Source organism: Nycticebus coucang, chromosome 2 (assembly GCF_027406575.1).
Source record: "Nycticebus coucang isolate mNycCou1 chromosome 2, mNycCou1.pri, whole genome shotgun sequence".
NCBI lineage: Eukaryota > Metazoa > Chordata > Mammalia > Primates > Lorisidae > Nycticebus > Nycticebus coucang.
The window spans coordinates 115869520-115887606 of NC_069781.1; the positions used below are offsets into that span (position 1 = coordinate 115869520).

An 18087-nucleotide genomic window follows, 5' to 3' on the forward strand; every position below is an offset into this window, starting at 1 on the left:
CTTTGTCACATCTTCCTTATAAATCTCACACAAGTCAGGCTACTGGTAAATTTAAAGATGGAAAGGGATTCTGGCAAATGCAGTTCTTACCATTACCCACATTAACATAACCAAAAGCCAGCAGAACTATCTCCAACTCTAAATTTCATTGTCATATCACAGATGTCTCTTGAGTGAATATGTATTATCCACTTCACAATCGTAAGCAAGGGCAAATGTTGAAAATAACAATTTACTTGAGACTATACGCTTTGAAAAATTTGGCATAATTATGAATTTCTACTTGTTGTGTGACCAGAGACGCGAATGAACAGCAGCTTTGCCATAGGTGTAAACTTGCTCCTGTAATTATTAAGTCAAGAAACAGACTTTACAGGATGGGATGGCGTGTAGCGAAGTTCTTTATTTAGGGGTTTGATTTTATAACTTTCTCGTCACATACACTTAATCTATTATCTGTTAGTTTCACCATTACCTCATTTTACCTATCTGAAATCAACTCGAAAGAAAATATCCTGTTACCATATCAACACAATCACTTTTGTAGTAAACATCTTCTTCTAGACACTGACTAATCTCTGGGCAGGTATCTAAACAGATAGCATAAAGAAGAAAGTAGCCACAGGGGAACAGAGTTAATGGAAGAATATCTTCAAGCATTCACTCAGTTTACTCAGTATGAAGTAACGACTGTGTCTTTTCCTCAGGGCAGAGCACGTATAGACCTCTGACAATATGTTGTTAACATACGTCAACCCTCTGTCCCGTATCTCTGAGGAAGGGCGGCATGCCCTTTGATCTCAGGCTTCACGGGGCTCACAGCTTCAGAGAATGGGCTTGTGGAATTTTAACTCCAGTCAAGCCAACTCTGTGTGTGTCCCAGGGGGGCCCAGGTCCCTTAAGCCTCTGGAAGAATAGCAAGTCATTTTAAACTCACACTGAATTCACTTTGTGTGCTTGATGTAGGATATGTTTATTTATAAATATTATCCTACACTACTAATTATGTCTTAAGAGGAAAATGGGAGTAAAAAAGAATAAAGATTCTTCCAGTAAGAATGGTGGAAAATACAATAGGTAAGTGATATCCAATATCTGCTACACTAAGTCAGTAAAAATAAATCTCAACAAATACCAGTGTCCCTGTTCCACCAATTCATTACTCAGAGAACAATTTAAGAAAATCAGTAAAAATTAAACCTAATTTCATATTTAAAATACACTTCAAATCACCCATGAGTCCAACAAATTGTAAAGATAGTTTTATTTACTGAATTGTAAGAAAAAAAGCTACCTTCCCAAACTTAAGTAGTATAGCTAAGAGTACCTAGAGAATTATTTTTCCTGTTTATCTGTAAATGAACCATAAATACACTCCTTAGGTGTCCACTTTAAAGACGAGGTGCTCATAAAGGCAATACCATATTTACAACTTTTACAAGCTCTTCCTCCTGGTGTGAGTTTTCTGAAGTATTGTACGTGAATTTATTTGCAGGAGGAGGTCCTGTGTTATATTTATACTGTTTTTCTGTAGCATGTATTCTCACATGTCTTCGTAAGGATGAGGAACAATTAAATGCTTTCCCACAGTGCTTACATTTGTAAGGTTTCTCTCCAGTGTGCAGTCTCATATGTATTGGTAAAGATGATGGCCATTTGAAGACTTTCCCACATTCCTTACATTCATAGGGTTTCCCTAGAGTGTGTGTTCTCACGTGTTGTTGCAAAAGTTCAGGCCAACTGAAGGCCTTCCCACATTGCTTGCATTCATAGAGTTTCTCTGCAGTGTGCCTTCTCATATGTTTTTGTAAGGATATGTGGCAATAAAAAGCTTTCCCACATAGCTTGCATTCATAGGATTTGTCTTCTGGGTGTATTCTCACATGTTCTCGAAAGCAAGCAGACAAACTGAAGGCTTTCCCACACTGCTTACATTCATAGGGTTTCTCTCTAGTGTGTGTTCTCATATGCTTCCGTAAAGATATGGGCCAATTAAAAGTTTTTCCACATTGCTTGCATTCATAGGGTTTCTCTCCAGTGTGCACCCTCATATGTCCTCGAAAGGATGAAGGATGACTGAATGTTTTTCCACATTGGTTACATTCATAAGGTTTCTCTCCACCATGAGTCCTTTCATGTCTTCGAAAAGACTGGAGGTAAATGAAGGTTTTCCCACACTGTTTGCATTCATAGGGTTTCTCTCCAGTGTGAATCCTTTCATGTCTTCGATAGGACTGGAGATAAATGAAGGTTTTCCCACATTGTTTACATTCATAGGGTTTTTCTCCAGTGTGTGTAATCATATGTCTTCGAAAAGCTGAGGAATAACTGAAGGCTTCTCCACATTCCTTACATTTATGTGGCTTCTCTCCAGTGTGTGATATCATGTGTCTTCGAAATGTTGAGGAATAACTAAAGGCTTCCCCACATTCTTTACATTTATATGGCTTCTCTCCAGTGTGTGTTATCATGTGTCTTCGAAAAGTTGAGGAATAACTGAAAGCTTTCCCACATTCTTTACATTTGTATGGCTTCTCTCCAGTGTGACTTCTCACATGACTAGTAAGACTTGAAAAATAAATGAAGGCCTTCCCACATTGCTCACACTCATAGGTTTTCTCAGCAGTGTGAATTCTCATATGCCGATTGAGGGAAGAAGTACGAGGAAAGGTTTTCCCACATAATTTACACACATAGGGTCTCTCTCCATTGTGGGTTCTCATATGTGTTCTCAGGTGCGAACAACAACTGTAGACCTGCCCACATTCCTGGCACTGATATGGTTTGTGTCCAGTGTGAACTGTGATGTAACTCTTGAGGGATGAAGGGTGCATGAAGATGTTTCCGTAAGCACTGTAATCATATTGTTTTACTCCAGTAAAAATTTTCTTGTAGAAATTAAGATTTGCAATTGGGCTGAAATCTTCTCCACATTGATCATTCCTTTCTCCAAGTCTCTCCATCATATTATTTCTGTTAAAAATGACAAGCATGCTATTAATAGTTTAATAATGATCTATTAATATTTACTATGATTGCATCGTAACCATATTCAGTGAAAGTGTAGGTTTTCTACCCTACTTGAATTTTTTTTTTGAGACAGAATCTCACTTTGCCACCCTCTGTAGAGTGCTGTAGCATCATAGCTCACAGGAAGCTCAAACTCTCTTGTGAGTCACTTGTGTTAGCCTCACGAGTTGCTGGGACTAACAGGACCCATCTCAACACCTGCCTACTTTTTACAGATGGGGTCTCACTCTGGCTCAGGTTGGTTTCCAACTGGTGAGCTCAGGCAATCCACCTGCGTTGGCCTCCCAGAGTGCTAGGATTATAGGCATGAGCTACCACACCCCATACCTGAATTATTTTAAAGTGGAATAAATGGAATGGTAAGGAAGAGGGTTTGATCACTGCCATTATTAAGTGTTTCACATATATGGGCTTTCTTGAGAATTGTTTCAACTGAATTATGTTTCTAACACTCAGTGTCTAAGGTATATTTAAAGAAATAGTTTTGACCAGGTCTGGTGGCTCACATCTGTAATCAATTCTAGCACTCTGAGAAGCCGAGGTGGGTGGATTGCTTGAACTTAGGAGTTCAAGACTACCCCAAGCAAGAATGAGACCCCATCTCCACTAAAAATAGAAAAACTAGCTAGGAATTGTGTCATATGCGTATAGTCCCAGACACTTGGGAGGCTGAGACAAGAGGCTCCCTTGACCCCAGGAGTCTGTGATGCCATAGCACTCTAGCCTGGGGCACCAGAATGAGACTCTCTCTCTCTCTCTATATATATATATATATGTATATTTTGTAAAAATACTATGAATAAACAAATTGCATTTTAAATTTCATGACACCAGCCTGAGAAAGAGTGAGACCTCATTTCTTGGAAAAAAAAAATAGGGTGGCGCTCATAGCTCAGTGGGTAGGGTGCTGGCCACATAAACCGAGGCTGGTAGGTTTGAACCCAACCTGGGCCAGCAAAAACAACAATGACAACTGCAACAACAACAATAACAAAAAATAACCAGGTGTTGTGGCAGGCACCTGTAGTCTCAGCTACATGGAAGGCTGAGGCAAGAGAATTGCTTAAGCCCAAGAGTTTGAGGTTGCTGTGAGCTGTGATGTCACAGCACTCTACTGAGCCAGCTATTGTGGAGGGCACTTATAGTCCCAGCTACTCACAAGACCGAGGCAAGAGGATTGCTTGAGCCCAAGAATTTGAGGTTGCCCTGAGCTGTGATGCCAAGGCACTCTACCCAGGGTAACAGAGTGAGACTCTGTCTAAAAAAGTAAAAAATTAAAAAAATTAAATTCATGATATACTAAGATTCTTCCTATAATAGCATTTTATCTTATAAATGAAACTCACCTCAGACTTGTTCCCTGGTTTGTGTGCTGATCTTTGGTGCTAAGATCTTCCCCAATTTTTCCCAAAACAGAGGGCCAGGAAACACTTCTGATGAACTTTGCTATTTTAGGTTCCTTGAGTATTTTTTCTCCATTCATATCCTGCTTGGAAACTGACCCATTGGCCTTAAATTGAGTTTCATCTGTAACCAAAAAGTGAACAAGTCTTATATGAAAAAAGGTACCTATTAGCCTAAAAAAGACACTGAAGAACTCAGCTATTTCAGAACTTCATCAGACGGGTAAGCAACTTAATACACAATAAAATTTTCACTGAGTTGGAAAACCAAACTTTACTGGGCCCATGAAGCCTATATCCACAATGATGACACAAAGGGAGCTTTCTTTACAGAAAGAAAAACTCAGTTTAACACACAAATTCTCACTCTCAGGTGGTGCCTGTGACTCAGTGACTAGGGCACCAGACCCATATACCAAGGATGGCGGGTTCGAACCCAGCCTCAGCCAAACTGCAACAAAAAAATAGCTGGGCATTGTGGCGGGCGCCTAGAGTCCCAGCTACTTGGGAGGCTGAGGAAAGAGAGTAGCCTAAGCCCAAGAGCTAGAGGTTGCTGTGAGCTGTGATGCCACAGCACTCCACCGAGGACGCTAAAGTGAGACTCTGTCTCTAAAAAAAAAAAAATCTCACTCTCACAAGGAAACTATTAAATTCTAGCACTATGACAGCTGTGACCACATCTGTGTTATTGACCAGTATATCCCCTTTTCCCCATACCAAATTTTGGAACAAGTTTGATGTGTGAGAAATACTTGTTTTCCAAATAACTAAGTGAGGGAAAGATGCCATCCTTACCTACTGAGGCCAAGTTCTGAATGGTTTCCACCATCACATCTCGGTATAGGTCCCTCTGAGCTGAATCCAGCAAAGCCCATTCCTCCAGGGTGAAGTCCACAGCCACATCCTCAAAGATCACTGAATCCTAAAACATCAAACATGTTTATGGGAAGATGGTTGAGAATGACACCACAGGAGCACTGTACTCAATTCACATAAAGTCCACACAAGATTCTGTACTTTCCCAACATCTGCCCTATGACTTGGGTGTCAGAACCATTCCTTCCTTTCTACACTCACTTCCTCACAGATTTAATAGCACCAATAATACACTAAATGTATCTCTACATTTTTACTGTGACAAATTCAAGACTTACTCCTCTGCCATGCTGGTGTTCAGCATGGTGCCTCACACCTGTCAATCCTAGCACTCTGGGAAGTCAAGGTGGGTGAATCACTTGAGCTCAGGAGTTCAAGACCAGCCTGAACAAGAACAAGACCCTGTATCTATTCAAAATAGAAAAACCAGCTGGGCATTGTGGTTGGCTCCTATAGTCCTAGCTTCTCTGGAGGATGAGGAAAGAGGATTGCTAGAGCCCAGGAGTTTGAGGTTATTGTAAGCTATGACATCACAGCACACTACCCAGGGGGACAGAATGAGACTCGGTCTTAAAAAAAAAACAACAAGGGCGGCGCCTGTGGCTCAGTCGGTAAGGCGCTGGCCCCATATACCGAGGGTGACGGGTTCAAACCTGGCCCCGGCCAAACTGCAACCAAAAAATAGCCGGGCATTGTGGCGGGCACCTGTAGTCCCAGCTGCTTGGGAGGCTGAGGCAAGAGAATCGCTTAAGCCCAGGAGTTGGAGGTTGCTGTGAGCTGTGTGAGGCCACGGCAGTCTACCGAGGGCCATAAAATGAGACTCTGTCTCTACAAAAAAAAACAAAACTCCTCTCTTTAAAAAGGTTCAGACCATATTACAGATATCATACAAGCACTATACAAATGAAACAAATATTTGCATTTTAAGACCATCAATCCCTGTGATACAAAATATCTCAGTCCTCCCCTACTTTATACCAAACCACTATTTGGCATTACATGCAGGACAGGGTTTGAAGGGATAAAAATACAAAGAAGGTGCAGGAACTTTTCCTTCTTTTTTCACCAAACATGAGGCCAAGGGGCCTGAAAGGACCCAACTTGCAAGAAGAGCCAGGAAGCTGTGTCTTAAAGAACTGCAGATGCAACTGGCTAATAAAAACACACTTTTAGAGAAGTGCTAATTTTAACTTATCTGTGTAATAATTATTGTAGGCTAAGTTTCTATTTTTTCTATGTGCATTTTCATGGAAACAAAGTTATTGAGAAATTATAGCTTAGAAAAGAGGAAAAAGATATGAGAACTTAGACCTCCATACACTACTGAGTCTCAGTACTGAAACCTAACAACTTTGATCCTCATCTCTCTCCCTTACACACAGAGTATGCAGAGAGGTCACACAATGCCAAAACACCTCTTTTCACCAGAGTCATAAAGATTATTCCCACTAACCTTACAAATAAAGACTCCCACTTTGCAAAAAGATTAACTGAAATCCAAAACATCTGACTATAAATTTGCCATGGGTTGGGTATGGTGGCTCACGCCTATAATCCTAGGAGGAAGAGGTGAGTGGCTTGCCTGAGCTCAGGTGTTCGAGACCAGCCTAAACAAGAGTGAGACCCCATCTCTACTAAAAATAGAAACACTACCCAGGTGTTGTGGTGGGTACCTGTAGTCCCAGCTACTCCAGAGGCTGAGGCAGGAGGATCTCTTGAACCCAGGAGTTTGAAGTTGCTATGAGCTATGATGCCACGGCCTGCTACCCAGGGTGACAGAGTGAGACTCGGTCTCAAAAATAATAATAATTAAAAGAAATAAGTAAATAAATTTGTCATGGCTATCAAAATTATAAAGGATTCAGCAATGCCTTCCAGGAAAACACTCCCTTGTCTCAAATTACAGGAGGAAGTGATTCCCTACATATCACCCAAGAGGCTGCATACTCAATCTCTCTCTTTCTCTTTTTTTTTTTTTTGCAGGGGCTGAGTTTGAACCCATCACCTCTGGCACATGGGGCTGGCGCCCTACTCCATTGAGCCACAGGTGTCACCCTCTTTCTGGCCCACACACCCCGTCTCATTCTGCTGCCAAGCTGCAGTGCGTTGGCATCAGCCTAGCTTGCAGCAACCTCAAACTCCTGGGCTCAAGCAATCCTCCTGCTTCAACCCTCTTAGTAGCTTGGACTACAGGTGCCAGCAAGTTTTCCTATTGTTAGTAGAGATGAGTGAGGGGTTGCTCTTGCTTAGGTTTGTCTTGAAATTTTGAGCTCAAGGGATCCTCTTACCTCAGCCTCCTGTAGTGCTAGGATTAGAGGCATGACCCACCATGCCCTACCTTAATTCTCATTTTCACATCCCATAGTGAGCTCTGAGCATAGGAACCACTGAGATGCATGGTTCCTTTAAATTCTGGTTTCTGAAAAATATCATTGACCCACTAACATCCAGGAGCAGGGTTCAGAGAAAATACTGTCCTCCAAAATTCTATTCTACCATTTACCTACTTAACAAAGCAGCAGACTCATACCTATAATACCATATTATTAGTACAGGAAAGGATACATGCTTCCTGGGTCAGCATTAATTGCTTAGTACAGTGTACCTGTCATGTTTTCTCGTAAAGAAGTTCCCTGCCCTAGTGTGCAGAAAAGAATTAATGCTGTAGGCCTTAAACTTTATCTTTATATATATATTTTTTACTGAGACTTTGTCACCCTCTGTAGAGTGATATGACGTCATAGCTCACAACTCTCCAACTCTTGGGCTCAAGTGATTCTTTTGCCTTAGCTTCCCACTTAGTTGGGACTACAGGTGCCCACAATGATGCTCGTATTTTTTTTTTTTTTTGCAGTTTTTGGCTGGCGCTGGGTTTGAACCCACCACCTCCTACATATGGGGCCAGCACCCTACTCCTTTGAGCCACAGGCACCACCCCTGTTTTTGTTGTTGTTGCTGTTGTCATTTGTTTAGTAGGCCCGGGCTGCGTTTCAACCCACCAGCCCCGGTGGATATGGCCAGCATCCTATTCACTGAGCTACAGGTGCCCCTAGACTTTATCTTTAGAAAGTCTTGCTGGCAATGCTGGCCTTGGCTGGTGTCTGGGAACATGGATTTTGGGAGGGTTCACATCACCCATTGATTACTCACTGTGAAAACAACAGTATTAATGCTGAACACCCACTTTCCCTCTGGAGGTTTGGAATTTGGGTACCATGCTAGGCAGAGAATTGCTAAATGCTAGGCAGAGGGTATTTATGCAATCAGTCAGCAATAATGATCCTGGGCACTTGCCAGGAGTGGTAGCTCACACCTGTAATTCCAGCACTCAGGGAGGCCAAGGCAGGAGGATGACTTGAGCTCAGGAGTTCAATACAAGTCTGAATCAAAGCAAGACCCTGTCTCTACCAAGAGGAGAAAAATCACCCAGGCATGGTAGTGCAAACCTGTAGCCCTAGCTATTCAGGAGCCTGAGGTGGGAGGATTACTTTAGCCCAGTAGTTTCAGGTTGCTGTGAGCAGGCTGACACCACAGCACTCTAGCTTGGCAACCGAATGAGACTCTGTCTCAAAAAAAAAATTTTTTTTTTTAAATTGCTGAAAACCACTTTATACACCATTTATAATATTCGACAGGGATACATTAAAAAAACTCTTACCATTGTGGAATAGATAGTAATGCACATAACTAGGTAAAGGACTAACTGATAAAAGAATGTTCAAAAAAGAACCAAGAACCTATAAATGGTGTGAAGTCCATTGTTCTCCCCAAAACAATTAGGTACAAATTAAGTATGCCCAGAACCTCACTTCTAGTCAACATTATACTAGAGACTGGGCCAAGCACGGTGACTCATGCCTATAATCCCAGCATCCTGGGAGGCTGAGGCAGGTGTATTGCTTGAACTCAGGAGTTCGAGATCAGCTTGAGCAAGAGTGAGACCCCCGTCCCTACTAAAAAATATAGAAAAACTAGCTGGGCATTGTGGTGGCACCTATAGTCCCAGCTACTCAGGAGTCCAAGGCAAGAGGATTACTTGAGCCCAAGAGATTAAGGTTGCTGTGAGTTATAATGATGTCATGGTACTCTATTCAGGGAAACAGAGTGAGGCTGTTTCAAAAAACAAAATAAAACATTATACTAGAGGCCCAATCCAATACCACCAGAAAATAAACAAGTGTACAAGAACTGTAAGAGAAAAAAAGTGTCCTTTTTAATAATAATGCAAAAAAGTAATGTGAATGTTACTTTTTTTGCATTATTATTATTGCTCAATATTTCGTTGCAGCAATCGTCTGATTTCTTTTCTGAATGTATTTATCGTCATCTGTTCTTTATAAGGTTTTTGCTTCTAGTCCTTATCTTGAACATTGTTATCGTTACTAAATTTTAAGCCTTTTTAATTTTGTGAAGACAAAAAAACAAATAAACACATGTATATGAATAGACAAAATTTTTTAAAAAGTGTCTTTTTTGCATAGCTCTAACAAGAATGCATTTTGTTATTTTTAACAAAATAAAAAGATAATCCTGGGAAAATATTTTAGCAAGATTCCAGTATTAAAACTCAATATAAGGCGCCTGTGGCTCAAGCAGCTAAGGTGCCAGCCACGTACACCTGAGCTGGCGGGTTTGAATCCAGCCCAGACCTGCCAAACAACAATGATGGCTGCAACCAAAAAATAGCCGGGCGTTGTGGTGGGCACCTGTAGTTCCAGCTACGTGGGAGGCAGAGGCAGGAGAATCGCTTGAGCCCAGCAGTTGGAGGTTGCTGTGAGCTGTGATGCCACAGCACTCTACCCAGGGCGACAGCTTGAGGCTGTGTCTCAAAAAAATAAATAAATAAATAAAAATAAAACTCAATATAAGAATGAATTTTATTACCTTTCCCATGTAGCAACAGCAATTTAGAAAACTGATCTCTAGGCTCGGCACCTGTTGCTCAAGCAGCTAGGGTGCCAGCCACATACACCAGAGCTGGCAGGTTCGAATCCAGCCCTGGCCCGCCAAGCAACAATGACAACTACAACCAAAAAATAGCTGGGCATTGTGGGCATCTGTAGTCCCAGCTACTTGGGAGGCTAAGGCAAGAGACTCACGTAAGCCCAAGAGTTGGAGGTTGCTATGAGCTGTGATGACATTAGAGGGTGACAGCTTGAGGCTCTGTCTCAAAAAAAAACAAAAGAAAACAAAACAAAATGAAAAACTGATCTCTAAAAAGATAACACAATACGGCAAAAACAATTTTTAATTTAGTCCTAAATAAGTCTAATGAAGGATATAAAGAGAACCTACTGAAAACATTTATAAGCAATATTGGATAATATATCAACGCAAAATGAAATAAATGGCAAGATGGCACATGTTCACAGAAAGCACTGGGTTACTAAGATATCAACTCTCTGAAAAGAGATTATGACCTTAGTAACATTCTATTAAATCCCTGAACCATATTTTTTAAGGACTTAATAAATACTTTTTTTTTTTTTTGAGACAGTCTCACTCTGTCACCCTGAGTAGAGTGCCGCTGCATCCTAGCTCACAGCAAACTCTGGCCTCAGCCTCTCAAAGTGCTAGGATTACAGGCATGAGCCACTGTGGCTGGCCGTAAATACTAATTTTACAAACCTAATAGAAAGAACAAATGTTTGAAATTAGTCAAAAATGTCCTGAAGAACAAGGTGAGGACTTGCTTAACATTCAGGAAGGATTTTATTTATTTATTTATTTATTTATCTTGAGACAGAGTTTCACTTTGCTGCTCTTGGTAGAGTGCCGTAGCGTCATAGCTCACAGCAACCTCAAACTCTTGGGTTTAAGTGATTCTCTTGCCTCAGCATCCCAAGTAGCTGGGACTACAGGTGTCCACCACAAAGCCCAGCTATTTTTAGAGACAAGGTCTCACTCTGGCTCAGGCTGGTCTCCAACCTGTGAGCTCAGGAGATGCACCCGCCTCCGCATCCCAGACTGCCAGGATTACAGGCGTCAGCCATCGTGCCCAGCCCTCAGCAAGGATTTTTAAAGTACAAGAAACCAAACATTATGGTATTTGTAGCAGAACAGTCAACTAGTTCAAAATAAAACAGTCAAACTAGTCCTAAAACAGCCATCCTGTTTGCAGAAATGTGATTAATGCCCCAGCAGTCACTGCAGGTCAGTCACTGAGATGACACACACTTTTTAATACATGGGACAGTGGCAAACTGTTATCTAAAAAAGAAAAATGTCTTGTATTTCCACATATTTCATGACTAATAAAGAATTTATTATAAATTTAAGGAAAAAATATTGCAGATCATTGAAGAAAGAATAGAATCAGACATTGCCACAAATTCCCACACCAGGCCAGGGAGAACAACTGATATTCTGGTGAATCTTTTTAATTTATCAATTTACCTGTGACACATTTTTGTGAAAATTTATTCATTTTCCTATAGCCATACTGGAAGGGAGATTTTTTCTATTTATCAGAGATTCTTTTTCTGATGAACATTTTCAAGGCTAAGCCCTGGAATCCCATTTGCTACCATTCAAAAGAAGAGAGCTGAGAAACTTACCACCCAGTTTCCAGGGCAAAAAAGAGCATTTAACATATCTGATGATTGCTTTGACAGTGTAAAATAAATAAATAAAAAGTTTAACAAATGGAACGTAAGATTGAAACATTAATTTTTTATTCTGGTATTCACCCCTTTGGAAATATTTTAGCTTATCTTTCAAGCTCTATTAATTAAATGCCTGTTATATTTACTGAAAATCTGAGGCTCCAGAGAAAAAAAGTCTTTCCATCCTGCATAAGGAATAGCCACACCTTTCCTGAGCATGGAAGTGTTCCCTGAATTTAGGACACTGGCTTGAGCCACCTGTGGTCTGAAGTGCATTTTGCTTTTCAGGTCGTTACACTCCCTCCCAAGTTTGGGTTTTCCTTTGTTTTTTTTTTTTTTTTTTTTTTGAGACACAGTCTCAAGCTATTGCCCTGGGTAGAGTGCTGTGGCGTCACAGCTCACAGCAACCTCAAACTCTCAGGCTTAAGTGATTCTCTTGCCTCAGCCTCCCATGAAGCTGGGACTACAAGGTGCCCACAACGGCTATTTTTTGGTTGTAGTTGTCATTGTTGTTTGGCGGGTTGGGGCTGGATTCGAACCCGCCAGCTCCAGTGTATGTGGCTGGCGCCCTAGCCGCTTGAGCTACAGCGCCGTAGGTTTTCCTTTTTGTGTATGAGAACCCAGGTGCCAGGAATCACTTGTCCTTCCCACTAACTACCCTGTTTCCCCGAAAATAAGACATCCTCCGAAAATAAGACCTACTTACAGGAAAGATAAGACGTCCCCTGAAAATAAGACCTAGCACGTCTTTGGGAGCACACCTTAAAATCTTATTTTCGGGGAAACAGAGTACCAGCATCTTGTAAGTTAGAGGAGACTCACCATCATCGTGTCTCTAAGAAGGAAATTTGGGATTTAGGGAAGAGCATCTTGGCGTGCCCCAGGGGTGGGCTTTTCAGGTGGGGGTGCCTGGGAGGTTTTGCCCAGACACTGAGCACCGGGCAGCTCCCATCCCACCTCTCAGCTGTCCTGTGGGGGGCAGCACAGCGGGTCCCCAGAGAGCGGGCAGCGGAGACCTAGGAGGGCGGGCTGAGAAGACACTGGACAGGCCCAGTCCACCGGGGCCCCAGGATGATGGTCAGCAGCCCTGGGGGAGGGGCACAGGGACCGTCCCCGCGGATCTCGGGGTGGCCCTGCCCCTAGCTCCTGTGGACCGATCAAAAGCAGAAACCAACCCTTAAAAAGGAACATCTATCGCTCTGTGCAAATGAGGACCCTGGCGGGGAACGCTGGGAACAGAATAGGCTGGGACGGCGCCGTTGGGGAGGAAGGGAGAGTCCGGGGTCTCAGGGTGGAGACCGGCCACCCGGGCTGGCTGGGGAGGCTTCGGGGTCTGGGTTTGGGCACCTGCGTCCCCCGCGCTGGAGGCCTGGGGGGAATCGGGGCCGAAGGACTAACCGGCAGAGGCCCAGACCACCTGGCGAACCCGACCGATCGGGGGTACCAGCTTCCCTCCTGGGGTCCCGCCCACGCGGTTCCCTTCCCGGCTCTGCTCCCATCTCCGTGCACTCACCATGTCCCAGCCCGGCTCCTAGACGCTCCGGGCCGAGCCCCCTGCGGCCAGTGCAGGTGAGCGCGCTGGGGACAGGGACGCCTGGGCCCCCTGGAGCACCCGAGAGCGCACCTCAGTGGGGACGGCGACGCCCCGCCCCTGGAGCCTGATTGGAAGTTGATCGGGGCAGCGACGCCTGATTGAACAGTGCTGCCAACTATTGCTCCTGGATTGGAGATTGCTCCGCTCCTCATCCCTTTAGCGCCTTTGATTGGATAGTAGTGATAGCTACGCACCCTTTGCTGTCTGAGTGCCAGGCGCACCACGATCGCGCGTGGCTGACCCCTACCGGCCGTGGGCTTTCGTATCTGGGCGAACTCGCTCCGACATGGGAGGGATATTGGCCTCTTCCCTGCAGTCTGTGGACCCTCCCGCGACCTTTTCCCGGACGAGGGCGAGAACTCCAGATTCAATTTTTCCACTCATTTTGGGTCGGGGAGATCTGGGGTCCTGCAGGGTCGGGCAGAACAGGGGTGCGAAATCCCCGGGTCTATGCTCTGTGCCTCAGACCAGAGCCTTTAATGTGAAGTCACCAAGTCGGCTCCGTGCGGAAATCTGACTGCGGACACTGCGGAAGCCCCACACAGCCTACGTCGCCGGGTCTTGAGACTGGAAACTACTGCCTGAGGAAAGGCTAGAGCCCCTCGCCCTGGCGCGAGGAGCAGGACGCCGCAAGACCTGTGATGTGTTATTTACAGTGCGTGCGTACATTTGACACTGGAAGAAAAAACTCTTTTAGGGCCCGTTTTCACCTGCAATCCCAGCACTCTGGGAAGCCAAGCGGGATGATTCCTCCAGCTCAGGATCTGAGCAAAAGCCACATCATTTCTCTACTGAAAATAGAAAAATTAGCCAGATGCTGTGTCAGGCACCTGTAGTCCCAGCTACTCAGGAAGCTGAGGGAAGAGGATTGCTAGAACCAAAGAGACTGAGGTTGCTGTGAGCTACGCTGTTCCCAAGGCACTGCAGCCTGGAACAACAGTGTGAGGGTCTGTCTCAGAAAACCAACCAAAAAATAATAATAAAATGAGAGATACACAGGAATTTAAAAAGGTGAAATTCAGAAAAGGTGAAAGATTATACCAGAAATAGTTTGTGTTTAAAAAACAGAGATTGGTGGTGCCTGTGGCTCAGAGGAGTAGGGCACCGGCCTCATATACTGGAGGTGGTGGGTTCAAACCCTGCCCCAGCCAAAAAAACCCCACAGAGATTATGCTATTAAAATGACACAACTCTGGATTATTTATTTATTTTCAGATTAATGTGAGGGTGCAAATGTTTAGGTTACATTGTTTTCATTTCTAAGGTAAAGTTGCAGTTGTAGTTGAGACCTTCATGGAGGGATTTGATGAACACCCTCACATGTCATTAGGTGAAACCCCAATAACACTCCCTCCTCCCTTTGCTCTTTTTCCTCCTCCCCCCCTCACTAAAATATACTTGTGTTTGTCTCTCCTGTGGGTGTGTAGTTGTTTATGTACTGGTTTCATAATACTACTGAGTACGTTGGATACTTATTTTTACACTCTTGTGATAAAGAAGAATGTGTTTCAACTCCATCCCAGTAAACACAAAAGATGTGAAGTTTGGCGCTGGGCACCGTAGCTCAGCCTGAAATCCTAGCACTCTGGGAGGCCAAGATGGGCGGATTGCTTGAGCTCAGGAGTTTGATACCAGCCTGAGCAAGAGCAAGACCCTGCGTCTAAAATAGCCAGGTGCTGTGGCCAGAGCCTGTAGTCCCAGCTATTGGGGAGGCTGAGTTAAGAGGATCACTTGAGCCCAAGAGTTTGAGGTTGCTGTGAGCTATGATGTCTTGGCACCTACCCAGTGTGACAGAATGAAAAAAAAAAAAAAAGATATGAAGTCTCTATCTTTTCTTATTGCTGAATAAGAAATACTCTATGGTATACATATACGACAGTTTGTTAATCCATTCATGGGTTGATGGGCACTTTGGTTGCTTCCACATCTTGGCAATTGTGAATTGAGCTGCAATAAACATTCTAGTGCAAATGTCCTTGTGGTAAAGTGACTTTTTTTGGGTCTATCTCTAATAATAGGATTGTGGGATCAAATGGAAGGTCAACTTTTAGTTCTTTGAGAATTCTCCATACTTTCCATAGTGATTGGAACTTTGAATTCTGGGCAGCGCCTGTGGCTCAGTGGGTAGGGTCCCATATACCAAGAGTGGCAGGTGCCAACCCGGCCTTGGCCAAACTGCAACAAAAAAATAGCTGGGCGTTGTGGTGGGCGCCTGTAGCTACTCAGGAGAGTAGAGAATCGCCTAAGCTCAGGAGTTGGAGGTTGCTGTGAGCTGTGACACCACGGCACTCTACCAAGGGTGATAAAGTGAGACTCTGTCTCTACAAAAAAAACAAAACAAAACAAAACAAAAACTCTGAATTCTTTTTTTCTTTCTTTCTTTCTTTTTTTTTTTTTTACAAATACCTGCACTTTTATTTACTTACATCATTATCCTAAAACATACATGAAAGGATATACAGAAAATGGTTACCACTAGGAAGTGATTTACAAATAGGAAAGGTTAGGAAACAGTACTTTACTTTTGTTTACCTTATATATTTTTGTGCAATTTGAAGGTTTTACAACAAGCCTGTAAAATTTGGTAACTTTTATAATAATTTTATAAAAACAATGTTTGCAAAAACAACTTTAGTATGAATTGCTCTAACTTGAAGAAATATTACTAATGGAAATCTTATCCCAGGGTTTGGAGCCTTTCTCCATTACTAATATTTCATCAACTTAGACTAGGGCCAAAACCAAGACTCCTGTCCCAGGGAGGACTCCTTTTTTCAGGCTCCCCCAAACCCCAAATGGAACTCAGAATAATAAAAATATCTGCTACTATTTATTATGCACTTACTATGAACCAGACACTACGCTAAGTGTCACAGAAGTTATTTAAATCCTCACGATGACCCATGAGGTATTATCCTGATTTTACATAAGTCACACAAAGCATGAATTTTGCTGCAGTCTTTCTTCTTGAATCACTTTTCTTGATCTGCTCTTTGCAAAAAAATTATTATTTTTTAACACAACAGCTATAGTTTACTAACTTGTCATTAACTACATTTCTTTCTACAATGCTATATATTTTTTCAAAGTCCTTCAACTTTATTATTTTTTTCTATTTGGCCTTCAATCAACTCTGAGATACTTATAAAGCAGAACTTAATCCCCTCATTTTAGGATCCAAAGACCCAGCAAGCTTAGGTGAGTCCTTCTCCCAGTTCCTACAAAGGCAATTCCAAACTCAACTGTTCTACCAGATCCAATTGCCAACTGACAACTCTGCTATCAACTTTATAAAGAAAACAAAAGCCATCAGGCATCAATTTGTCCTATTTCTCTCTGCCCTACTTCACGCCTAAGCTTATCTTTATCCATACTCTTTTTCCTCATGAGTGAGAGAAAAAGAATCCATTTTCCTGTCCCCAAGACTAGGATGTGCCCAGGGTTCTAGTTCTTCCTATCTTTCAAAGTTCTTACTCCACCAGTGAGTTAATCTTGTTGTTCTTCTGTTCCTTCAACCTCTTCCTCTGTACTGGCTGATTTCTTTCATTGGACCAACACGCATGTGCAATATTTGCTTCCACCCTCTTCTGCGGAAAAGAAGTCAAAGGGGAGGGCGCTGTTTCACTACCGAGGTTCCTGAAGCTTGCACTGTACGAACGAAGGAGCAGCTCACAACGGAGACCGGCCGCCGTTCCTGAGTGCCATGGGCCCACGGAGCCGCCAGAGTCGGGCGGGAGCAGTACAAAGCACCAACCACAGCAGCGCCTTCAGCAAGAGTTCCCTGGCAGCACGCGGGTACGTACAGGATGCCTTCACTGCCTTCCTGGTCCCCGGGACCGCGCCAGAACTCTGAATTCTTTTAAGGAGCATTAAAAGAAAAAGTTTATTCTGGCCAGATGATATAATTTGCAGTGAAAATCTGTCACAAAGCATTCCAGATTATACCCCCCCCCCCAAAAAAAAAGTTAGAAATAAGCAAACAACAAAATACTGAAGAAAATTAAGTACATTGTACTAGGAAACTGTAACTCAATTTTCTTGAGCAGTTATCTTTAGATTGACAATCCAAAACCAAAAATGATAGCCAGGCAAAGTGACCCGCAGTCTCAGTACTCCAGGAGGCTGAAGCAGGAGGATCAAGTGAGCCCAGGAGTTTGAGGTTGCAGTGAGCTGTGACGTCACAGCACTCTACTGAGGGCAACATAGTAATACTCTGTCTCAAGGAAAAAAAAATTCTCTCTCAAAAGACTTTTGAGTTAAACATATGAGGTCTGACTATTAAGCTCACAAACTTATTCTAGAAAAAGTGCTACACAGCTCATTTCTAAACATCACTATAGTCACCTGTGAAGTACTCCCCTTGGGAAGCTATGCAACCAACACTAGCACCTAGTTCACCTTTCAAAGTGATTTTGGAACTCTTTGTGGAATGGTCATCAGAGCTGTTGTTGTATTACCCTTGATGTCCCAATGACATCAAAATGTCTTCCTTTTAATATTTCCTTTATCTCTGGGTATAAAAAAAGTCATGGGAGGCCAGATTGGGTGAGTAGGGAGGGTTCCAATACAGTTATTTGTA

General features: G+C 43.0%; 1 protein-coding gene across 4 annotated transcripts; it reads right to left on the reverse strand.

The window, feature by feature from the left end:
- Positions 1-485: 485 nt before the first annotated feature.
- On the reverse strand, positions 486-13561 carry LOC128578153 (zinc finger protein 555). 4 transcript variants are annotated; one of them, XM_053580645.1, is made up of 5 exons: positions 13428-13543; positions 12737-13060; positions 5229-5355; positions 4377-4557; positions 486-2973 (listed from the first exon to the last, which is right to left on the reverse strand). In XM_053580645.1, exons 2-5 carry the CDS (start codon positions 12740-12742, stop codon positions 1407-1409), a joined length of 1881 nt encoding a protein of 626 aa, XP_053436620.1. In that variant the 5' UTR covers positions 12743-13060; positions 13428-13543; the 3' UTR covers positions 486-1406. The 4 variants fall into 4 exon arrangements, with proteins under 4 accessions (XP_053436620.1, XP_053436638.1, XP_053436630.1 ...); XM_053580663.1 differs by lacking the exon at positions 12737-13060 and having other exon boundaries at positions 13428-13561; XM_053580655.1 differs by lacking the exon at positions 13428-13543 and having other exon boundaries at positions 12737-13217.
- Positions 13562-18087: the final 4526 nt, after the last annotated feature.